Below are 25506 nucleotides of genomic sequence, written 5' to 3'. Positions count from 1 at the left end.
GTTGTCATCTTCTCTCCCATCCCATCTGTTAGCGCTGTGCAGTCATTTGAGAATTGTCTTTCTGTGGTCTTTACAAGTGAATATGAGCTCGTGAAGTTGAGTACTGGAGTTGGTTTTCACATTTCTGCTATCACATTTACTTTTCCTTCTACAGATTAAACTCCAAACCAGCTCTTCATAGAAACTTGTGATGCCTGATGGTGGTAATAGTGTGCAGTTATAGTGTGTTGCCTCCATTCATATTCAAAACACAATGTAAGGGTGTTTTTATTGCCAGTTTGACTGTCATCTACCTGGCAGGCAACACATCAACGTTGCCCACACAGCCTTTGTCGCGCATCTATGGCTGCGTCCAACTTTCAGAAACGAATGGTTGAAAGAGAAGTAAATAATGCTATTAGATCTAGTTGAAGCATCTCGCTTTTGACATTGTTTTACAGTGAGCTCGATATGTCGAGTAGTTGTTGCTCAGCGTGCATATTGTCATATAAAGTTTTCTGCATAATGAAAGGAAGCAAGAACTTTTCTACTGATGTTGAAAATATGCTGGAAGCCAAGGCCAAAATTGTGAGATATGAAAAAGTGTACCTGTCGCAAATAATCATGAAGTAATCATTAGATTAAAGCTCTAACTTTGACCTCTTTCATATTGGAAGGACCTACACAGTCTCAACAACTAATTTTTTAGCATGCAAGCATGTACATGGCCACATAGTTTGCATGCTCTCGCAGAGCATCTGTTCACGCACTGGCTCTATGTGCTTCTACAAGCTCGCACAAATACGTGACCAGCTCAGTCTCATTCAATCTTGTACAGTGGCTGTGCGTGCTTCTGTGAGCTCGCTCATGGGCACATTTAATCTCACAAGAACTTGTACAATCTCATGCATTCCTGCACAGTGGCTTTACGTGCACTCATGTTTCCACGTTTAATCTCCCAAGAACTCATATATTCTTATACATTCTCATTCACTCTCACACTTTCTTGTACAGCTCACGAACAGTTTTTTCAGTAGGGATATAGACGACTTTTATTCCAGCATAACGTTCTTCGGTATACCCTAAAGCTTCAAAGTAATGGTGTTATCGATTGTTACCTGTGTTCCTTTCTCCTTTCACGCGCACTGATTATTAGAGAGTCGTGAAAAATTGCACAAAAAAAAACTCAATATTCCATGTTTGTCACCCACGCAAGCGAGTCCTGTGTGACCTAGCCAGTAGCATATCTGCCTCGCAAACAAAGTTCAAGAGACCGAATCAAACCTAAGTGCTAGCGTTTGGAATATATTAGAGAAACATCATTTAATTAGTTAGGATATATGGATGGCTATTTGCTAGTAGTATGAATGGCGTTTTGTAATTCGTTGAACGCCTCGTTTTGTTTCATTCGCATCTATAAATTCTACCTCGTAGAACATCAGACTTTTCAAAGCAGCCTTTGCAGGCTTGATTTATGACTGAAAGGTTCTATTTCCCCTGCTGGTTTCATTATGGAGATAGGGCCTTAAACGTACGAACCTCACATATATTGCAAGCAATGAATGTTAGCGGTGTGGTTTATAGAGAATTTTATTAAGAGAACAATGTCATGCGCATGTGAGCAATATCTTGGTGATCCGTCATATTTGGTGATCGCTCAATTGGTGTATTTTAAGTGTTTGCTATTTTAGAAGCTACATGTTCGAAAGGTCATGGCTCGGGCTAGTGGATAATCTACAAGAAGTTCCACAGCGCACAACACTCGCGTTGTGTGCAAAACTCGTGTCGTGCTCCTTCTGTGTTGGGCACAGATGTCGTGTGACCTGACCCCTATACCACTGTGGCGAGACAGAACCTATTGAAGCTCCAGGAAGTTAAATAATCTTTGAGAAACCGCTTAAGAGCTCTATGGTGTGCGTATGCGCACGCATGTTCTCTTTCTTTAGCGGTATTAAGATTTTCACACAATTTCATAATTTTTGTCACCTACATTTTGCTTGGTTATGCGGTACCCCGAATAATTGTTTGCTGAAACTGCCTATTTCTTCTATTTTATCTTAAATAGATGGCAGATGTATGTGAAGTGTTAACTGTCTTCTTGCGAGATGTTGTTCACGGTGCCTAATGTGAACAATAAACGTCCGCGTTTTGATAATTTTACGAAATTGCGCAGTACATTACTTTGCGAATCACGTGTTAGAAATAAAAGTATCGAAAATGCGGTAACAATAAAAAGGTTTCAATTTGTCTCCATGTTTTCGCTCTCTGACAATGCCAGTTCTAAATCTCTAACGTTATGTTCGTGAAAGGCATACAAAAGTGAATGTTAACCGTTTGTCTTGCCTAATTACCTCCACGAGGCCGATGTTCATTAGAATCATTCTTGGCCTGTAACAAGGTACGTTTTGTGAGCTAGAGAAAAGGTAAGACTGTTCCACTCTTATTTGGACAAACCGTTTTTCAATGACAGCACATGTCCACTTGTGATCGTTGTTGTACGGAAGCGCAGCCCCGGCGATGCTCTTTTTAGAAGAAAACGTTTCTTGGAGGCAGAACTGAGTTATTCATGACCATTCAAATAGTACACAGGTGGCACTGGTGCCGCTGTTTTTCACAAAAACCGCTTTAATAAAGTAGCGTACTTCCTTCATTAGATATTAGCAAGCGTACACTGGAAGCCTGCTGCTGCTTCATTGCGTCCAATGCATTGAAAACAGGCAGACCTAGGGCCGTTCGCCGAACTTGACTTATCAGTGTTATTAGCGCTCATAGTTATGGAGTTTCTTTTCTTCCTCTCAAGGCTCCTATTTAAAGATAATAAAAATTGAATGATGTTAAAGTTAGCAACTTTGTGAAATAAACGCCAACAAACCCTGAAGAACATGTAGACGTTCTTCAAAATGGTGAAAGATTCTTGATAATTTCCCAGAGTTGACTTCATGCGCATCAATTCAGTGCGGTCGATTGCGCGTGCTGAAGCTAGCATGTTAGAGAAACCGCGAATACCATCGAATTGTTTAGCTGTTAACGTCCAGCAGAAGAAAATAATTGTTTTGCCAAGTACCTGGTAAGTATTTAGCGTGAGTAACATAACATGCATGCAAAGTATTTGAGTTAAATAGCCCTCTGTCATAAGGATTTAGCAGGAATAAATCACGCAACAACTTTCATTCATTTTATGATGCAGCCATACCAAGATTATCTACTGAGCATGCAGCATTACTGCATATGATGTAATAAAAGGATTTGTCACATGCTAGATGAGCAATTCGTTCGAACATTACATTTCACATTTTTCTAACGATGACTACTAGAACTGCCGGCGAAAATTGTGATATGACACCCAACTTAGTGAGCGTCGTTAAATTGCAATGCACTTATGTAAAATTCTTACACGGTACCAATTGGGGCAAAAAATTCACAAATCTTGGTTTGCTTGACAAGTAAACATGCCTTAATATCGGTAGCACGTGCAAATTTCTATAATAGAGCAAGTCACTCAATTACGGTGTCCTTAACGTCCAGTCCGATGTTATTTGCTTCTTCGAAAGTATCCGGCAGCTGCAGCCCGAGAGTCTCTGGGAGGCTGAAGACAGCCGCGGCTGCACAAACGCTGGCGCCAGTGAGAACGATAGTCGGAGCTACGATGTGCACGTGGGCACCCTACAGAAACACAGCGATTGTGGTAAGCTCTATAACATACTTCCAAATTATTCTCACTTCAAGTCAAGTTGAAATGTGAAAAAACCTATATATTTCTGCGAGCACTCATCATCATCATTAGCTTCATTACACCCACTGCAGGACGAAGGTCTCTCCCATATTGTACTTCCAATTAACCCGGCCCGTTGCTAGCTGTATCCACTTATTGACCCCTGTGAACTTCTTAGTCTCATCTGCCCACCTAACTTTCTTCTGCCCCCTTCTACGCTTTCCTTCCCTTGCAATCCAGTTTGTTACCCTAAACAACCATCTTTATTTCTTTCATAGCACTACAGGTCCTATCCATGCCCATTTATTCTTGATTTCCACTAGGATGCCAGTAACTTGAGTTATTTCTCTGACCCCCTCCCCACGCTTCCTATCTTTTAAAGTTACCTCTACAGTTTTTTGTTCCATAGTCCTCTGTGTTGTCCTCAACTTATGTAGAACCCTGCGAGGACTATTAAAGCAAATTGTTATTACTGTTTAACCTTCTGTAATAAGTAAAAATGAAAAAACAATGCTTGAATCGGAGAGGCAGAGTTTCTCTGAATATTTTAAGATGAAAACGTTTTGTTTGTTCTTATGGCAGTTAGGTAGAAGTTTTTCGTTTGTGATACATTTTAAACCAATGAGCACGTGGTATTTCAAAATTTTAGCAGTGTTAACAGAAGAATTCAAGAATTCGGTGATGTCGGCTATATAAAACTTCCTGCAGGATGCGAATTGAGACCCTCTGTGCCTAGAAAAAGGGAGCAGTTTCAAAAAGAAAATAACTGCCATATTTAAAAGTTAACCTGACATTATGTAGTGCTGAAAGGGGCTGCTTAGGAACAGTTTTGCTTAACTGGTCGTCCGAAAGAGTCGTACACAAAACTAACAATTATTTGTGAAAACTGGCTTCTTTGGGCTGCTATTTCTTGAGTAGCGCAATGATTTGCGGACAGGAACTCTTGCACTTTTTCTTAGCTCGCTAATTTTCTCCTTGGCATCTTTTTACATTCACTTTCCTTTCGTATTATTGTTTTATCATCCACGTCACATCAATCCTTCTTATCCCCCTTCATGTGGAATGCGCAAGAGAATGAATTGCTAGATTTTAGATAGTTCGTCATATTGCTTTATCATCGCACGTCACATCAATCCTTCTTATCCCCCTTCATTGGAATGAGCAAGAGAATGAATTGCTAGATTTTAGATAGTCTACAATATTTCGCCCTTGATAGCACTTTCTTAGTGGCGTTGTATTATCCAGATCATACGACTTCTTCACAAAATCATGCACTGGTGAGGCAGCACACTCCCATGATGTCATGGAGACAGCAGCTAGAACTGTCACTGCAGACAAAGCAGAGTTATGGAAATAAGCACGGCTTAATTCTTTAGAATTGACAATCTCTTGTACATCGTTTGAGCAAGAAAAATGTATAAAGCTCTCTCAAGGGCAGATTTTCGTTCCTAATTTTTGAGGCTGTTATTGGGCTGCGCTCATTCACAACTCACTAAAAACCTCAGACCTCACTAAAACTGAGTATAAAGGGAACTCTCCAGTACCGCTTTAGTGATGGCAGTACTCAAGTATCCAAGCCTGTTTTCAGTGCTTGGGTCTAACTTCTGTTGCTTACCAGGTCTCTCATGAAGGGTGAGAAAATGGCGCCAATTCGGCCCATTGTAAAGCAGGCTGCAAATCCGAAGCATCTGGCTGACGTTGGGAAGAGCTCCATCGTGTACACCCATAGTATGGCTCCCGAAATCACAAGAAGACAACGAGACATCATGTTGATGACCAGGCGAAGCCAAAACATATCTGCAAATAACCAACGATATAATAGGTGTACTAAAATAATGACTCAGTCAAAATGTTTCGTCAAATTTCGCACTGGAGCTGACCGCCACTGCCTACCGCTATTGCGCTAGCGTCAGTATGCATGCCCGGATGCGTATTAGCAAACCATATCCCGTAGGAGCACTCGAGCAGACGACGCTCTGGCGCGTGATTCCTCTGAGCAGCGCCACCAGGCGACATAGTGGATATATTTTCTAAACGAATAAGAATACGTTTAAAGGCCACTGCTCCCGTTGTTCTGGTGGCGCGATCATTCTACTTCCGGCTACTGGCGTGTTCGGACGCAGGATAATGGGCTCCACCGGAGCAGTGATAGCGGCCCAGGCTGGCCGCGGTAACAGGTCCGATGTAAGTGAAGATAGTGAATATCAGATTGTTTTGCCACAGCTGCCCACAGGACGTGTTGCTTTAAACACGGTTTTTTTGCATGGTGACGTTCGAGCTAGGCCCTACCGCGTAGAAGATTTTCGGGATGCACTCGTCGAGACCGACGCGCTCGCCGAGGTTGTAGCCTTGGGGGCGTATCAAGTTAATCACGTGTGGGCTGTCACCTTCAAGATTGCTGAAGCCACGAAGCGTATTGTGACTTTGAAAGAGCTGAAAGTAAAGGGACGACGGTGTGTTATTATCGATCCTCAAGACCAGCAAGTCCGACTCAGACTACATTGGATGATACACGGTGTCGCAGATGAGGACATTCGCACGGCTTTCGCCGCATTTGGGAAGGTGACGGAGGTCACTCGAGAATGGTGGCGCGTCCAGGGCGTCAGCGAGAAAGGCTCGACAACGAGGTCAGTACTTCTCAAGTTGAAGGCCGGGATGAAGGCAGACGACCTGCCCCATCAAATAAGGGTAGCAGGTGAGCTGGCCCTCGTCGTCGTTCCCGGAAGGCCTATGCAGTGCCTACGTTGCCATGGTTGTGGCCATGTACGACGCGAGTGCAAAGTACCGCGTTGTTCTCGCTGCCGACGCTTTGGACACACGGAAGTTGATTGTGTCCGCACCTACGCTGCGGCAACAGTGCCCGCTCTCAGAGAGGAGACGCCTGAAGATGTAATGGATGTTGTCGAGGCCGAGGAAGCAGCAAAGGGAAGCGAAGAAGTTGGAACCTCTGCGGCATCCGTCAATGTGGAAGCACCGAACATCACCGGCAGAGGCGGGTGATGACACAAAAAACAAGAGTCGGCAGCCTGGTTGCCAGTGGCGTCTGCGAACGCGAACGCACCCCTTCAAGACGCAGTTTCTTTGGAGCCTGCGACGAAGGTGACCATTACTACGGGAAACGGCGGTCGGTCAACGAGCGCCGGCAGCGCACCTAAACGCCCCCATACAAAGGCAGGAGACGGGAGCGAACAGCAGACCCTTAAGAACGACGATGAGCCGCCTATGAAAGCGACCCTGAACAGGAGACCTCCTTTCAAGCAACGGCCCAACATCGCGGCGGACAGGAGGGCCGAGGAAAAGCCACCCTCGCAGCAAGTCGAGCCCGTAAATGATGGTGGACGTGGGCATGCTGGAAACGTCTAGCGCCATGCTAGACGTGAAAGGTAAGCGTCATGCTCCCGGCCTCCTTCTAATGCATGATTATGGCGATGGACCGGAGTCTGAACGTTGCAACGCTCAACGTACGAGGGTTGGCTGGTAGAAGGAAGCAAAGCCAAATACTTCGCCTTTTAACAGAGCAAAACATAGACGTGCTAGCAGTACAAGAAACTAAAGTGGAGGGAGAGGAGGAGACAGGGAGCATGGCGCAGAGTTTCACGTCGCGGTACGAAGTGGCTGTTAGTCACGCAGTGGGCACGTCGGCTGGGTGACTTCTTCTTGTCAAACGGTTGCCAGGACTTATAGTGCAGGCCGTGATTTCGTCTACGTGCGGAAGGTTGATTGTTTGTGACCTGGTTTTGCATAACAGTGAATGGCGCATTCTCTGCGTGTATGCACCAAATGCAGCTGAAGACAGGCTCATTTTCTTTAAAAACATCGAACGATACTTAGATTCAACAAGGCAGCTGATAATTATGGGTGACTTCACCTGTGTTTTAAGCGCCCGAGACAAAACCTCTAACCGCCCCTTTAAAGATGCAAGCACCGGTTGTTTGTTGCAGATCATTGCAGAGTTTTCATTAGAGGATGTTGCTGAGTGCTTGGAAGGAGCACGCAGCGCGCAGTACACCCATTTTTAGAGTTCTATTCATGCTCGACTTGACCGAACTTATTTATCGTTGGATGTGATACTGAAGTGCAAAAATTATTCTGTTATCCCAATGTCATTCTCCGATCATTGTCTGGTAAAATGCACTATAGGAGCTAGAAGCCCAAGCAAAAGTTTTGTGTGGGACCTTCGGGAGCTGAATTCCAAACTCTTAGAAGACGATAACTTAATCGAAATTATTGTACAGAAGCTAAATGAAATAAATAAACGACCTAACAGCAGCATTGGGGAGCAATGGGAACTGTGCAAGCAAGAAATTAAAATGAAAGCGATAAAAAGAGCCAGATGTATTCGCCATAACGAAAAGCGAGAAGAAGTAGGCCTAAGATCAACATTAAAGAAGTTAATAGCGCAGGAGTGTAAGGAGCCGGGGGCTTACAAAGAGGACATCAGAAAGATAAAGAAGAAAATAGAATTATTAGACGAGGACCGATATCGAGGCGCGCTCGTTCGCGCCTGGGCCGAAAGATGGGTCGCCGGCGAGACGCCCACTAAGCGCGCTCTGGGTCTTGAAAAAGCACAGGCTCATCGAAATGACATAACTGAAGTAGAATGGAATGAAAGCCTCGTGACAGATAAGAATGACATAGCACGTGCATTCTTCGACTATTATCAGGAGCTGTTTGCTTTTCGGGACATGAAGTTGGAGACTTTTAAGCAGGTGTTTCTTTCCTCCTTGCCACGACTGGATGCCACCACAAGAGAAAAGTTAGAGCAGCCGATTTCTGAGGATGAGGTTGAAAGCGCCATTGATAATCTGAACCCAGGAAAGTCGCCTGGGCCGGATGGTTTGAGAGCAGCCTTTTATAAAGCATTCAAGCTAGATCTGTCCCCATTGTTAGCTGCAATATTTAACGATGCCTATGAACTTGGTGCACTCCCTCCTTCGTTCGCATCCTCACATACAGTGTTAATTCCTAAGTCAAACCAAACAGAGAAACTAAAATTTTTGACGTCATACAGGCCTATTTTTTTAACAAATGTGGATTACAAAATACTGATGAAAGTTCTGGCAGCCAGGCTACAGACAGTAATAAAACATATCGTTGGTTCCCACCAGACGTGTGGTATAAAGGGCCTGTCCATTATAACAAATATTCATAAGGCGAGGTGCGTGCTGGAATGTTGTGACGTTGCTTGCGCGAGGGTCGCGCTTCTTCAGCTCGACCTAGAAAAGGCGTTTGACTGTGTTACACATGATGCATTGTTTGCAATATTGGATTATATCAATGTCAGTTCTATTATCAGAGAGGGCGTAGCCCTGGCGTACCGAAACTGCACAACGCGATTGATTGTTAATAAAGTATTAGGGGAACCCATAAATGTGTGGCGTTCGGTACGTCAGGGTTGTCCCCTCAGCCCTCTTCTATTCTGCATTTATATCGAAACTTTATGCCTGTCTATTATGCAAAATCTATCTGTTCAGGGCTTCCAACTGTACAAGTCTGAGGTCAAACTTTTGGCGTACGCTGATGATGTGGCAGTGTTTTGTGCGAACAAAGAAAGTATTTGCGCCGCAGTTGAAGTTGTGAAACATTTTAGTGCGACCACAGGAAGTCCAGTAAACTGGGGAAAGTGTCTCGGCTTCTGGCACGGGGCGTGGACATCAACGCCTGACTTTTTTGCTAACGTTACATGGGTTACAACACCCGTGAAGTATTTGGGTGCACCTCTAGAATTCTATGAAGACAGCAAGCCATTTTGGCGCGCCCAAGTTCAGGAAATACGGGAGAAGGCTGACAAGTGGAAAGGAGTGCCGCTGTCTATCTTTGCACGAGCTACAGTGTGTAATCTATTTTTTGTTGCCAAGGTGTGGTACGTCATGCAAGCACTTCATTGTTCTAGGTTGAGTGTTCAAAAGCTACACCGAATCTTTGCTGTGTTTGTATGGGCATCAAGCTGGGAAAGATGTAGTCGGGATAACCTGTTCCGGCCAATTAAAGACGGAGGTCTCGGGCTTGCTCACTTATTTGTGCGCCAGCTTGTAAACAGATTTATTTTCTTTCGCGACGTCAACGACCCCTTCTTGCGCACTGTGTGCCAAGTGAGGCTCGCGCGGGCGTTGCCCAATTTCGTTGTTGCTACGGAAAGCATGCCAGGGCGTCTTTCTAGTTTTTTCAAAGAGGTTGTCAGCAGTGTTCGAATTCTGTCAGCTCGCTTCTCGACAGAATACTTAAGTTCAGTGAAAAAGAAGAACCTGTATAAAGCTGTTTGTGACGACTTCTTCCCTGTTCCTGTGTACAGAGCCTTGTATAGCGGCCGTCTAGGTCAAGACGTACTGAAGCGTGTCAAAAGAATGCCAGTTTCTCCTGGGGTAAAGACGTTTTTCTTTAAGTTACATACAGGAACATTATCGGTACGAACGTTTTTTAAAAGCAAGGGCTTTTATCTGCCATGGGGTTCACTTTGCTTAATATGTAAACAGCCAGAGACAATAGACCATGTATTTCTGCACTGTTGGGAGGGCGTCTATTTTTGGGACGTGCTGCAACGAACCATTAAAAAGAATTACCATTAGACTCATACGGGATTAGATTCCTGCCAACTGAAAATAATGATGGGATTCCACTTGATACGGTTATGCTAATAGGCCTGCACAGTCTGTGGCGGTCCAGAATGGCGGGTTTTCACTGTGACCCTGACGCCCGCCCTGCAAGGTTCTACTTCCGCGAGAGTATACACGCATTGGTTGAAATGCACAAATTGAAGACCACTGTGCCAGACTGGATTTCAAGAGTCGAACCACTATGCGAGCTGAAGGAATTTTAACTTGACAAAGGCAACTCGTATGAGCCTGCCGGCTTCTGTATTAAGTGTCATGCTTGTGGTAACCGCTCTACTGTGAGCATTTGATTGTAACGCGTTTTTGTTGGTTTTGCTGTGTGTTGGTGATGACCGGCAATAAAGAAAAAAAAAATTCTGGTGGTGCGATGGATTAACACCAGGCATCTCTTCACTTATACCACTTAAACATGCGTTCGACTCCTGTTATGCATTTTTTTTTCTGAATATTTTTTTGCTATTGCCTTCATTCTAATTATACCCTGCCTTCAGTGAAATTATGTTACCTTTAGGTTGCGTTTACAGACCCCTTTAAGTAACAATCGGCATGACAACAGTTACACTACGCAATTACCTTCCCCAGAATCATTTCTTGCCTCAGTGAGTGTATGTTACCTTTAGGCTGCGTTCAGAGACATCTTTCAGCAATAATCCCTGTTTACAGTAAGTTTATGTTACCTTTAGGTTACGTTGAGAGAGATCTTTCAGCAACAATAGCCGTTTAAATCGCTGAAAGCGTCGTCTGCTCGCGCGCTCCTACGGGATATGGTTTGCTAATACGCTGCCCGGATCGCCCTGATGACCCCAGGTGGCGCTGCGTGCCCGCAAATTGCCGCCAGATTCGGCAGGAAGGGCCAATCGGTGTGTGCACGGCTAACGACGCACAGTAGCAGTAGAACGTAGCGAAAGACACTAATGTTAAACTAAATGAGTCTGTCATTTTACCTATCCAGTGAGGGTATGCTTAGCGCGGTCACTCCTTCAGTTGTATGTTATTTAGAATTACCACTCATCACCAACCGAGCGACGAAAAATGTTTTGTTACAAGACGAAAACAGAAATGCTTCAATTAAATCACTTCCGAGGCAGACGTGTAGAAATGCTGCTTTAAAAATTTCTTTTCAAATTTTTAACTGCCTCACATGAAATTTCAAAATCATTCTCTGAAAAGTCAAACTTCATATGACAAAATGAGAAGTAGGTATAGAAGACAAAGTCGATGCAATTTCTTGTTTTAAGGAAGCCGCTTGAAAAATAAACGGGTGCGCTGTTATTGTTTGTCGTCTATACTGGATAGTTTCACTTCCATCATTCTTACATATTTTTCATTTACTTCCGCGTAATGCGCGCTAACGAATTGACACAGAGAGGAGGGGTTTTGAAGAAAACTTGTAGCTAGTAATAAACCATATGCATCAAAATAACAGCACCAGGCATTATACTAATAAAAACGTCAATTAATCACAAATAGAGAATCAAACAAAAGTACCTTCTGTCTAAATACAAAACTCAAGGGAACCGGCAATGCTGTGCAGATCAGCATTCAATTCAGACATTGCATCTGAAAAAACTTTTACATATTAGACTTGCAAAATACTGGCAATTGTAATGTTGCATAGTATGCCTTGTACTTTTGGTACTAGTCGGCGTGAGACCATCTGCAGTAGAGCCCTTTAGTTTTCAGTTTATAGAAATATATTTATTAATTTGGGATGTGAGGCCAATCTTTTTGGCGCCTTATAAGCGACTGAAGACAGTTTCCTGACATTACAATAGTCGGGTAAAATTCCCTTGTAGACGTTACATAGCTCATGTGCGCGTACGTTCTCTGAACGCAATTTAGTGCTAATATCAAACATAATGAGGATTTATACCAAAGACGCATGTTCATGTTTCGACCCTATAGGCAGTGATCTTCGTAGTAATGGGTGCATGTTCTAGTTTTCGTTTATTGAGCCAAAAGTTTCTTAAAGCCGAAGGTGCGGTGTCAAGCATATACGTGGAACAGATAAATTTATTAGGATAACAACTAGCAACTGAAAGAAAAAGCTATTGGCATTCTTTATACATTACCCGCATAAACACAAGTTTTCCTTATTAAGCTCCATCTCCGCACAACACCAATATGTCGGCAATCGCTGCTACACATTTCTCGACGATAACATGGTTACTTCAAGATATCTGATTTAATGCAACAAATCGTCTTCGAAGGATCTCTACAGAGCTCTCAAACAGGTATGTCAAACAAAATGTGTACGTATGTAAAAAACAGCACAAGACCAAGCACAGTACCCTGGTCACCTCCCGAACTAACAAGAACTATATCCGAGGAAAAGTCATCATTGCAACTTATTGGACCTTTTTCTGCACATTGATCCAATGAATAATAATAGGCGGAAGACATGTTTTCTAAATTATCGGATAACATACCATGGTATCACTTGTCAAATGCCTTATTGACTTTTATCGCATCCATCTGACCAGCAGCAATGGCGAAACTTCGTGCAGTTATGAAAACTATTCTTGAAAGTATATTTACCGTTCTTGAAGTCATTGTCGAAAACCCAACAAAAGAATATGGTTTTTCAAACGATATTCTACATCCCAAAACAACGCTTTCCAACCAGTTACAACAGGTGCTCATACTTGGAACGGGTTGATAACTGCAAACAGATGAACAGTCGTTCTTTCTATAACGTGGAATTAGCAAAACTGTACGCAAGCATTTTCGGGATTCATGTCCGGTTTTAAGAACAAATTAGAAATGTGGGTTAGAGTTTCAGATACTTGTTGGGCATACCATTACAAAAATTATCCGGAATGTCTTCAGGCAGAAAATACTTGACAATAAGCTTCCAGTAGCTCGGTTACCACAAAACAAGGATAATTTTGTGGATATTTTTTTTTGAATTCCTAATTAAACTTTCCAGAAAATGACTGAAGTCCGCTTCAGTTGGGATGCGCTAGGTGTAAGGAATATATCGAAGTTTCATTTTGCTATGTCCAGTTTTTTTTCTTTTAGATGATGCCACTACTTTTTAGAGACAATTTTACCGAACGCTTCATACTTATGGCAAAAAAAAAGGTTTATTATCTGCCTTTTATAGTAGCTGCTTTAGTAATGCAAATGGTAGTGTAGATGTCTTGCGCTGCTTCTGACTTAAGCTAATTTTACATTTTTTCGTGTATCAACTTGCGAGTTGTGTAGGGATTCAGGCAGCCTTAATGATATTTTAGCCATACAATTGATAACACGAACCTAAATGAGACAACCGTCGCCATGAACTTAAGTCTACATATAATCATTCCTAGGACCAAGGTGAAAGGGAAAATAGCGGTTCGTAAAACGCAGTCTCCCGTATTGTAATCCCGCACATCAATCATTACAAAATTATTGATGTTTCACCTCCACCGTGTGCATAAAAAGGATAACAATTCGGTACTCAAAACTTCTTCCTGAACTTGAAAAGTTCCGGTGTCAGATATTTTGCGCGCAAAAGGTCCAGGTTAGAGCCTACATGCGTTCATTCTTTTATCATTTGCCTAATGTTAAGGGAAGAAATCACGTTAAGTAGTGTGTCACTCGATGTCAATCAACCATACCGCAAGATCTCAGTAAAGGGCAGGCACAATAATGTAAAGTGTTCGATATTTTTGCCAACAGATGGTCATTTAGCTTAAAATAGAACATGTCATAATTAGTAAGCTGGTTAACTGCCCATAATAAAAGGACGTATCCCAAATCGACACTTTTAATGAAAATTTCATGATCGGCAATTTCATCACGTAGTAGGATCTACAGTTCATGGCAATTCCGATACCGCGAAATCCTCCATCTCCTCGGAAAACATATCGCTTAGCTCCGTGGACAGCCGCCTCAATGCCAATTTCATTATAATTTATGTAAAACGATTACCATTCTAACAGTTATATACCGGTAGTATAAAAACTACAAGTTTTCAAGCTTTAACTTTTTTTATTTTCTACACTTCTTGCGTTAATAGATTGCAAGCGAAGTTATGGGATTTTATTCGCTTGCTTTGGGTCCGTCAACTGTCCTTCCTTGCAAGCTCACGTCGACAATGCTCTGACTCATCCCAAGCAAATATTTGACTATTTTTTCTTACATTCTAATGGAACGTTTAGGTTTTTACCATAATTTTGTGTTTTTTTCTCGCTCTACCACTATCCCTTAGATGCTTATGTGAGCTCCATGAGTGCGCTGTAAACTTTTTGCACAGAAACCCTACTTCCTTTCTTTTATTTCAAAAACCGCATTGATGATTGTTTCTTTGGTAGTCCTGGAAGTATACACTCTTTACATAGAGCAGTTCAATTTGAGAACAATAGATGGCACTAGTATTTCTGGTGGAAATTGCTGTCATTTGTAGTTGCTATTCCACAAACATCTGCGCTACTCGTGTAGTATCTTAAGGGTGTTTTAAACAAGGAACTGTTAAATTGAATTGCCAGGTTGTCTATTTTCTTTCAAGGTACGCCTAAAGGAGACATGTTAAACGACCAATGCCCAGCGCTTTTCCCAGCGCTCACGGCGGAAGCGTTGCTGCGGTGCTGACTTTCTAGGTACTGCGTCCGATGACGTCAGAAACACGTGACTCGTAAGTGGAAATGCGATATCCTGTTGACAAGGTAGATTCAGGTAAGCAGGTGCTGCCTTTCGACGCGTCTCCCGGTGGCGTGGCAATTTGAATGCGATATGACTCCGCTGACTATCATGAGCTCGGTTTGTACAACAAAAAGTTTCTTGGGAGCACATACGTCACATCCGTGCAGCAAGGCGAAAGCATTTTAGTCGCCCTGCTGCAATCCTCGGAACGCCCCTCATTCCTTGAGAGAGAAAGAGAGGGGAAGAGACTGTCTCTTTCTAGATAGAGAGAGACCCTTTCTCCAAGCAGCGAACAAGACAAAAAGAACTCTCCTTAACTCTCACTCTCTGTAACTCTCCACTCTATCTGGAGAAAGAGGGAGAAAGCTGAAAGTGAGTGCATCTATCTTTACTCTCTCGTGAGGGTGAGAGAGAAAGAGGAAGGATAAGTGGGAGTGAACAAAAGAGAGACATGGGGAAGGGTACTGAAAAAGAAATGGGAGAAACAAAGAGGAGGGTGCCTCCTTTTCTCTTAAGAGATACCCTCTTCCTCACTCTTTCTGCGAGAGAGAGCTCTTCCTCTCATTCTAGAGTCAATGTTGCAAGCGTGAGACTATCTCTTTCTTTATCATTAGTATCAATATCTGCCACTATCACTCAGTAACTATGCAGAACCCGCGGAATCCAATGAAATTTCGCGGACACATCTCGCACCCAGTTACTACGGACACGACTTGTAAGCTATTGAAGGCTTTCCCCTTAAAAAACACGGGGAATGTCGAAAGACCGACACCAGCGCTTTCATCGCGCCATTACCGTGAGTAGGCGATTAATCCATTTATCATGGCTTACAATTTCCGAAGGGTCGCTGATGTCTTGGAACATCTGCAGCAAGCCAGGATAAAAGCAAATAAAGCAAAGTGTTTCTTCTCTGAACCTTTTCTTGAATATTTGGGCTTCTGTATCTCTGATGAAAGTATGCAGCCTACAGAATATACGGCTAGGGCAATCGTTAAAGCTTTTTTTCAGCGAAAAATAAGAATGACCTAAGATCGTTTTTCAGATTTATCGCTTTCTACTGCTCTTTCCTTAATGTCCGGACCAAAATTGCCTAGTCATCACCGCTTACTTGAGAAGAGAGTTAAGTGGAAGTGGGCTTGGGAACACAAGCTGGCTTTTAGGAAAATAAAGAACACGCTGGTCGCTAGTCACTGCACCCATTATGCACACACTTTTTTGTCCCCTAATGCATAGTCATACGGGTTTGAGGCAGTGATAACTCAGCCAGATGATTCCCGCAACGAAAGTCCAGTATCTTACGCTTCCGGAATAGTTTGATGATCAGAAAGGAATTCTACTCACTGCTCAACAAGGAGGGAGTTGAATTGAGTTGTTGCATGATACAGTTAGATTAGCCTCGCTTATTCTGCCGGCAATTGCTCTGCCATAGCGTCGCTTATGGGTTAGGGAAACCTCCTATTATCTGTGAAATCCGCCACACTCTGCACATAGTAACTTATAACAGTACATAATCCACTCTAGTAGCCGCCATCTACCTACACATACGCACACAGAATATACCGGAGACGATGTCATGCCCGTGTTATGCATCCAGGTAGAAGAATGAGCAGAGCTCGTGCGAATTCGATGTAGTAGAGTGGCCTGATGTTCTCTCAATCCCTTGGCATCACATGGCTCGTAGCGCGCATTCCACAGGGTACTAAAATGGTTGAGTACTGTTTTTCTGAAGAGTCTTTTCATATCTTGAGAGAATTGCTTTATAGTTCTTTATGGGCGAGACTGTCTGCCAGCTCGTTGCCCCTGACACCTATGTTTGATGACACCCATTGGAAAAGTAAACTAGAGCCTCTGCTGTCCAGATTCTGCATCAAGTGTAGAGAGCTTATAGACAAGGCATCAGTAGGGAACCCGCGTGTTTACGGTTGGAGGGCAGATTATGAATCGGTTAGGATGACAACAGGTTGAGCCGGACAAGACCCTAGCTTCCGTAAAGCCCCCTGAATAGCAACACTTTTGGCCGTTGTGGAGGATATGGCTTCAGTAAATGTTGCATACTACGTATAGTCCATTAAAGGAATGTAAAAAGTCGCTGAGCTATATTTTGTGACCTGGTTTACAGAACCATCAGTGACAATGTGTAGATTGCGGGCATACTCTCCAAACGTTGAAGTAGGAGCGAACGCGTTGCCGCTAAAAGAGAACGGCAGTTTGCGATCCCATGGGGAATCATGACCTTAAAGTCGTGATGTTACCCTTTGACATCCCATCTTGAATGTCTCGAAGTTTTTCACAGAAAGGGCCTAAGAAGAGCCATTGGAATTTCCTCAGCCTGCAGTGAACAATGCAGTGCTTCATAAATCACTATCGAAACCGTGTAGCTTTGTCGCTTCACAGAGGCTACTAATGCAACTCGGCCAGCTCGAGGAGACGGCAGCTGGACAATACCTGCTTCAACGTATCCTCAAGAGGGCTGATTCGAGAGCCTACTTGGCACTTAATACTCTCACTTCTCTATGCAATAATGTTCGAAGGCAGAGGAAACGGTTGAAATCACCCAGGTCATTTCCAACAAGGTCATTTCCACCAGTACGTTGCCGGAAAAGAGGGCGTCATTTACAAATTTCACAAATCTCTTCTAGCTATAATGGGACCAGATCGTAAGCTTTCAAGCTTCCAACTGGTCTATCCCCCCACATGTTGCGGTTGTGCCTCATACTGAGCGCGTGTAAATACAAGCTGTTGTACCGCTCTAGAAGGAAACGCCAAAATACCGACACCCTGAGTCACCTGCCAATGACTGCACAGACGAGCAGCCGACACCAGCAGCAGACATTCTTATGATTGAGGCAGTGAAAGTAGGTAGTCCCCTGACGACCAAAAATGCTGCAAATATCAGCAAGAATGACCCTATGCTGCCCATCATGTACCGAAGTCTTCAAGCTGGCGACGATATAATGTCCCTATATAGCCATCAAAAAACTTTTGGGGAAATTCAGGGGACATGACCCATGAGAAGGTATAATGCCTTTGTTTTTCAGCCAACGTTTTTTTTTTTTTACTGGTTAGTTCGAAAAGAATCAACACTCTTCTTTATGCGGGAAAAGCGGCTTAGCTGATGATGGTGTTGGCCGCGAGCCGATGATTTGCGCTTGCTTTCATGAACAGTATTCGGGCATTCAGTAACTCATAAATAATGAGCAATGAGTAACTCATGAATAATGAGCAATAATGAGCAATGAGTCATTTGAGCATTAACTGCTCAGTGACAAAGCTATAGTATCGGGTGGGACAAAACATTGAGCTGACCATATTACATCGTTGCACTTATTGACCTGTTTTAAAGTCGCATGGGCATGAATCCGGGGGCTATATACCATGATACAGATTACGTGCTGCGGATATTCCAGTTGAACAAATAAATGTTGATTCATATTACTGATACCGGCTCAAAATAAACTCCAAATACCCGTCCATGATCAATGGTGCCACACCAGGCTCAATTAAAGTGCAATTCACGAGCTGACATAGCAAAAAATCTACCAGTGCTCAACTGCATATTTCAAGCTTCAATGACCAGTGTCGGAGCTAGGTTATTTTAAAGGTACGCTTTCTTTTCCTTAATAAACAATGCTGAGTATTCATCTGCAATGATTCGCCGCCAAAGGTAGGTACATTAACTCTTGAGAGGCATACAATTGATGATATTCTAATTTATATTGCTTACTGGCTTGCTCCAACATTGATACATGCGTCGCACAGTGTGTGCGAGCATGAAACAAAATTTATTCGTTAAAGCTTTGCTCTAGACTTCTTCTACATTACATATGCACTTGCAGAACTTTAGTAGGTCCACGACAATAGGAAAGGTTTTCATAACTAAAAGAACAAAACTTTGATGAAATCGCTACGATATTAGCAAATACTTTTAGACACATTTCACTTTCTAGCAATACTGCCCAATATTATTCCTACGACTGCACTTAACCGCGGGCCTGTAATATTTCTTCACCTTTTGTCGTTACGTACCGTCCTGTAGAAGGTTGCTGAGAAAGTGCCCTCTGTATCCATGCTATGTAATTGACAACTGTAACCGGAGAGAAGAAATTTCAGGCGTGTGCTTAATGGAGTGGCTTCGCAATACTACATAGGAGAAGTTTTGCGATAACAGTTGTTGTGCTGCTGCTGATTATGCTTATGCATTTTCGTTTATTTCTGTTCACTCCCGTCACAAGGTGGATTCGCCCGACAATGGGCACGCGTTCCTCATCCGCGCTCTCCCATATATTCTATGATTATAGAGTAATCTCCTAGGCTAAATGAAGCACTTACACAGATTGGAGTTGGTGAATGCTAACGATATTCATTGCACAGCACGCGTCTATTGCATTTGGAAATTGTTGATGAACACGAAGACATTTACTGGGCAGCGCGACACTATGTTGCAGTTTTAAACGAAAAGTAAACGGCTGCGATGAAGCAAAGTGCTCTCGTGCGAGATTTGGGGAATCTAATGTGTTGCTTCCAGCGCGGCTTGAAATGTAGTCATGGCAGTGCCTTTTTTATTAAGTTTCATTTCTGGAGACCACGTTTGAATAATAGGCGCTAGTGATGCTACTACTCAAGTAAAAGAAATGTTTTCTCATTCAAAATTGCAAAGCCATGTCCAACTCACCTTGAGGTAGCGCCGAAATGAGGATCGCCATCGTGCCGACTAGGAGCAACAAGAACGCCTGGGACTTTTTTCGGCGGCAGAAGCGTACGACAGGCAAGCTCGCAATGCCTCCGGGGACCTCGCCCGCTGCGGAGAGCGCGAAGTTAACGAAAGGGCTGCCGCCTAAATCCACGGATGACAGCGTAGTGGTGAAGAGAAGCAGACTGTTGCAAAACCTGCGTTGAAAAAACCATACAGTGCTCATGATGGAGGACCAAAGAACATTTATGATATTTTGTCTGCTTTCTACATGCTAGAAAAATGCCTTTACTTGCTTTTCACTCACTGTTCACATCTTTTTGTTCCTAAAGAAACGAACAAAGTTCAAAAAAAAATAATACCGAGTGAATACCCTTAATATGCAGTGAGACTAATCCTCAAAATGGCTTATTTTGTTTCTTGGATTTTTTGAACTGTTATGCTTCAAGATTTCACATTTAATGACGGAACGCTCATATACTTGTTTATAGCTATTGTTACCCCACCAAGAGAAAGAGCGTTGCCAAGCCCCGTGTGATGCCCAATCTTACCACTATTTTCTTCTTTCGATATTTCACATCCACTGCAAGGAGTGATTTTCAAAGCGATGTTGTTTTTGCACATAAATAAAAATCAATAACCGCGACTAAATTGTGGAAGTGGGAAATTTGGCATTATTAAGGCCACGTGTTATTGCGGCCAATCAGACGTCATGGGATCGAAAAGTGTCCCCAAATAAAACTGCATATTGCGGTCGAATTTATTGCTTACATAAGTCTGTTCTTCAAGACTGGGAAGATTCTTCAAACAAGTACCTTAGATATCGACACTCGATACCCAGAAAAATTCTATTTCCGATAATGGTACAAGATACATAATAGAGGTCTATTTTTGATACAAATACTCGATACTTTATCGTCGATGCTTCGATACATCACTAAAATCCGGACATAATAAAAGTTCTAATATGAATGGTGATGTTAAATTTTATACCTGGCTTTCTGAAATCATTAATGTATTGCTAAAAGTAGTTTTCTGGAATGCTTAAGCGAAGCCGACAGCACAGAGGTATTGAAGCTAATTTGTCGGGGCAGCTGGTCTTGTCAGAACTTTACATCGGATTGAAGCAGTGTTTGCAATGAGGCGATCGTTTCTACGAGTAGCCTAGAGAAAAATATCTTTAAATTATTCCTCTTCATTCCAACTGACCTGTGAGCACTTGGTTATATGCAGAAATACATCTGAATCTTCCTTTGCTTTTCATTTCATACTACACGTTACTTACAAGGTGACCCATGCGTTTTACCGGTGCTGAAATGTGCAAAGTGCTTGCATTTGGAGAAATTAGTAGTTACTCTGCAATGGTGTGATAGATTTTTGGGGCTCTACATATTGTTAAAAGCTAGAAGGGAAACAACACAACAAAATTGCTCAATGTTGCAATTATTCCGGAAGGGCACAATGTGGGCGTGCTAAAAGCGAGGCAATGAGAAAAGCCTCGCTACGAACTCACACCAGACCACGCAGTGTTGTATTGGATTAATATTCCTTTTATTAGTGAATAAGAGTGAATCTCACTTGCATCGACTCAAGTATCCTAGAGGTAGTCAAGAAACTGAAGTTTTACTGGGGTCGCTTAAGAAGTACGGCTAGAAGAGATGAAAGTCCATTTTTCAACACAAAATGACTAATTTGGTGTCAATGAAGTCGTGTATTAAAAAAAAATTAAACAATTTTTTTCCTTTAATATTCAAAGACATATATATATATATATATATATATATATATATATATATATATATATATATATATATATACAAGTAACACTTTATTCAATGTTTGCTAAATTATTTTGGGCAAAGAAAGGTGCTTGACAACACATAATTTGTTACTCAACCTGTATGTGCTGGAAAAATGCTTTCATATTTCTCATGTTGAGTATTTCACAGAACTTTAGGCGTAATAGTTTTTTCTTTCAGAAAAAGTCTGGTCAAAGCTCTCCCCGGCGCAGTTACAAAGAATGAATTTGTTTTCAATCAAATGCTGTAAACTAGAAGAACGGCCAACTGTGGCTCGCGTTCTTTCCGCCTTGTGGATTAGACAGGCAGAGCCCAGTAGTTTGGAGAAAGGTCTTGTATAATTTACTGCATTCGACCACAAACTGACTACGCTGTTTGACGAGAATAAGATGCCGCATAGACGGCCAAGGGAGCGGATGGCAAAGGGAGGAGAGCGGCTAGGGGACACTGGAGTGTGCAGGATTTCTAACTCCTGTTCACCTTCTTTGCGTTTCAGCTTTGTTCTTATCTTTTTGCGTGTCCGTTTACGGCTTAGATGCTTTGTGGTAGGCATTCTGTACTCGCAAGTAAAGAACCTCGTGAGCACCTACTTTTCATTGGCTCCTTCAGTTTTAAAGAATAGGAATCTGGAAGTGTGGTTTGTGCGGAGGGGACAGGGCCTTTTAGAGGGAACTCCGAGCAGAAGGGAACTGTGGAGGCGCTACAAGCCTAGCTGTCACCGGGTTTGCACTATCACCTGAGCGAGCCTCGTCAACCCATAGCCTCACGGTGGGTTCAATATTTGCATTTTATTTCGGGATCATTGTGCGGTGTTTTCAAGGTCGTGCCACCAGAAGTTGTAAGAAGGATTACGTTCGAACGAAATGAGTGATACGAAAGCAAATGTTGGCACTAGATAGAGGATGAAAAAATCGCGCTTGGAAAAAGATTTTGTCATGCAGAATAATTAAGTAAAAAAATTATCAATTAAGTACATCAGACGCCGGCTATATTTTCAAGGTCGTGTCAACAGAAGTTTATCGGCAGGATTACGTTCGAACGAAACGATTTATTAAGAAACGAATTGTAGCACTAGACAGAAAAAGAAAAAAATCTCTGCAGGAAAAATTAGGTGAATTCGGAGTAATTATCTAATTATTTAGACCCAATTCGGTAAACAATATGCCGGAACAGTGAAGGAGGTAATGTCGTCGTCCGAGGGGAGTCACGTGGCACCCGCCTTTTATGGGGTGTTACAATAGTGTGACATCACAAACCGGAAGCCTCTTTCTTCCATAAAGAATGTTTACCCCCTCCTCCATTGCGGGTGCCGCAAACGTCTCAAACCTTCGTTTTAGTATCGATTATCGTTAAAATACGCGATACACTAAAAATGTACTTTCGATACCGATACTACGATACCTTCATTTCCAGCCCACGATACTTAATCCTGACACACAAAATGTATCTAAAGCTAGTATCAAAGATATGCGTATGTAAAAGAATGGCATTCTTTTAATGCCGCAGTTTTTAAGATGACCGAATTGAGAAAAAAGGCCAGCTGTCATTTGAGCACTGATTTTTCCAATGCAGGAGACGAACCCCATTGCTTATTCAAAGCGCAGAGAAATATTTGAAGCCTTGTTTATTTCTAGATAACGGTCTGCAATAGTACCCCGAAATTTTGCAAAGTACTAAGCGCATTACAGGGAACTCAATTAAACGCTAAATAAGGTCGAAAGGTCTGCTACAAAAGCCTGATCTGGGATAGAATCTCAGGTATCGTCTATTACAGCTTGTACATAGGTGCAGAGTTTGACGCCAGCTTCCCTTTACCAGTCACTTGTGTGGAGCTGCTGTGCGTTGTGAAAAAAACTACTAAAATTGCGTAACCACTTTCTCAGTAACCCCTCCTCCCAAGTGTGCTACTTGGGTATAATAGCAAGCTGGCTAGAGTAAAATGTGAATGCGTTAACTATCATTACTTTAACTATTTCCCAGTTCTTAAGCGATCTCACACCGTAGGTTGGGTAGGGGGCTAAGAAATAGTTTAATGTAGGTTTACCTAACTGCTCAGAAATATGACTGTTTCCTCACCAGACTACAGAAAGGCAGATGGCGTTGCGACGCAGCCTTTTGTGCTTTACGATTGCAGTTAGGCTCGTTGACGAAAACGCTACGTCAGTCTTGGATTTCTCGATCAGCTGGTTCATGACATGATCCATGTCTGTTGGCGGCGGCCGGCCGTTGATACGCAGGATAGTAAGAATGGACCTGCGGGCCTCTACCTCTCGATGTACGGACATGAGCCAGCGCGGAGACTCCTGCAGAATACTGCCGCAAACTTCCGTCAGGCTTCAAAAATGCACTAATATTTTGCAGTCAGCAACTACAAGCTGTGCACTCACCTCAATTGGAACAATTTTCAAGCTGAACAAACACACTAATAAAATATCAAAGTAGGTGCGAGAATGGGTGGATAATAAAAACACATTTTACTCACAAGACGAATGGGAAGAGCATCAAACCACTCAGGCCAGATGCGAGCTGCAAATACTTCCAGTTTTCCAATGTGTATGCTAGTCCCGGAAGCAACAGCGTGGGCAGGGTAAAGCCAAGCGAGAAGCCGATGTTGAGCAGGGTGCGGTGGCGTGGCTGAACAATCTCTGTGACTGCGCTTGGCATGGCGAGAATATGAGCGAAATGAGTAACAGCCAACTGGCTGCCTATTTTACATATATTTATACCTGCAGACACTAAGAAATATGAGGCGGTAAAATATTTGTTCAGCTGAATAAACTTTTTCATATATGAAATCATACAGGGAGCCGAGGAACCCTTAGCTACCGGAGTATTTCAGATTTTGTTTTTTCAGTTTCCGTATTTGATACAGAAAATAAGTTCAATTGACTATGTTTATGATGCAGGGTTGAAACGGCCCATACTCATATAACACAGAATGAAGGCTGCATTGCCGTTTGAAAACATCTAACAACGAAAAAGGCATCTTTAGCGTGTGCAGATACTGAATAATTTATACGAACACGGTAGAGAACAGTGTGAATAATTTCTAATCTATTTTAATATGCAAATTAAAAGATAAGAAAGAGACTCTTTCTTAGCTTCCAAGTCAAGGATAGCTAGAAGTTACATGACTGCGTATGCGTTTACAGTGCTGGTTTAACCAATTAACTTCTCCCCTGAGCACGGTGGCTGCCGGGTGCAAAATTGGGGCATTCTTTGTCAAGCAAAGGATACGAACGTTGAAGCAAAAATAATAAACTTTTTCGATACATTATTATTATTTTCATTTGCGCTCCTGCTCTACAAGCGCTGCGGTTCAATATTGTATTTCTTGATAACATTCTATACTTCTATTCTCATGCCTAAGTTTGCGAACATGAGTGAGTACCAAATATCGCATTTGAAGGCAATATTTGGTACTATTGTATATACTATTAGTATAATATTATACTATTAGTATATAGGTACTATATTTGGGGATATTCGCCTTTAAAAGTAGTGTTGATAGAGAGCCCCAAAAATTCTTTTTTTTTTAATATCATACGATATATATGTTCAGCACCCATGTCAAATCCTGCTGCTTGGCTTCCGGGCAAAAAAGAGGCAAATTGATTTACCTACCTCCATTTCATAGTAAGGTGCAAACTGAAACGGTACCCAGACATTCATTATTCGGGCTATTGGCTTTTAAGTTTGGAAAGATGTCAAGACGCTTCGATCGCTTAAAATGTGTGAGTGTTTTGGAGACTACAGAACTTGTAATTGAGCAGTTGTTTCATGCAACGCTTGCTTTATATCTGGCATAGTTTAAGAGATGGTTTTGTCAACTACCTTGAGGTTTCTCTGCTGGGTACGTTTAACTTGTATTTCGGAATGAATAGGCCCCTAGCATTTAATATTTTTTTAACTTAGAACACACTGCACAGCATTACAGTAGCCCCAAACAGGAGGGGCAAAATATTATTATGAGTACATAAAAACTGGATTATAAAAATTGCAACTGCGAAACACAGTTATCACGAGCGCAAAATACAAATTTTTAATTCTATGCGTGAGATTCGCACCCCCTCGCTAAGATACACCAGA

The 25506-nt window shown here is 42.4% G+C and overlaps 1 protein-coding gene across 1 annotated transcript; it reads right to left on the bottom strand.

Annotated features, from left to right (window-relative positions):
* Positions 1 to 2587: 2587 nt before the first annotated feature.
* LOC146174236 (solute carrier family 22 member 1-like) lies at positions 2588 to 24081 on the bottom strand. Its single transcript, XM_084585359.1, has 6 exons — positions 23900 to 24081; positions 23494 to 23730; positions 19601 to 19815; positions 18938 to 19012; positions 5307 to 5488; positions 2588 to 3642 (listed from the first exon to the last, which is right to left on the bottom strand). The coding sequence occupies exons 1-6, from the start codon at positions 24079 to 24081 to the stop codon at positions 3475 to 3477; spliced, it is 1059 nt and encodes a 352-aa protein (XP_084441485.1). The 3' UTR covers positions 2588 to 3474.
* Between the last annotated feature and the right edge of the window lie 1425 nt (positions 24082 to 25506).

Source organism: Amblyomma maculatum, chromosome 11, assembly GCF_055883805.1.
Source record: "Amblyomma maculatum isolate TAMU_Amacu chromosome 11, ASM5588380v1, whole genome shotgun sequence".
Lineage (NCBI taxonomy): Eukaryota > Metazoa > Arthropoda > Arachnida > Ixodida > Ixodidae > Amblyomma > Amblyomma maculatum.
Note: the sequence above shows the minus strand (reverse complement) of the source record. Positions and strands in the feature narration are given on the sequence as shown.

Coding starts and splice junctions, on each gene's coding strand:
- LOC146174236 (XM_084585359.1), bottom strand. CDS start 24,081: ATGCCAAGCGCAGTCACAGAGATTGTTCAGCCACGCCACCGCACCCTG. Junction 23,731..23,899: donor ATGCTCTTCCCATTCGTCTT/GTGAGTAAAATG, acceptor AGTTTGCGGCAG/TATTCTGCAGGAGTCTCCGC. Junction 19,816..23,493: donor ATCTGCCTTTCTGTAGTCTG/GTGAGGAAACAG, acceptor TTTTCAACGCAG/GTTTTGCAACAGTCTGCTTC.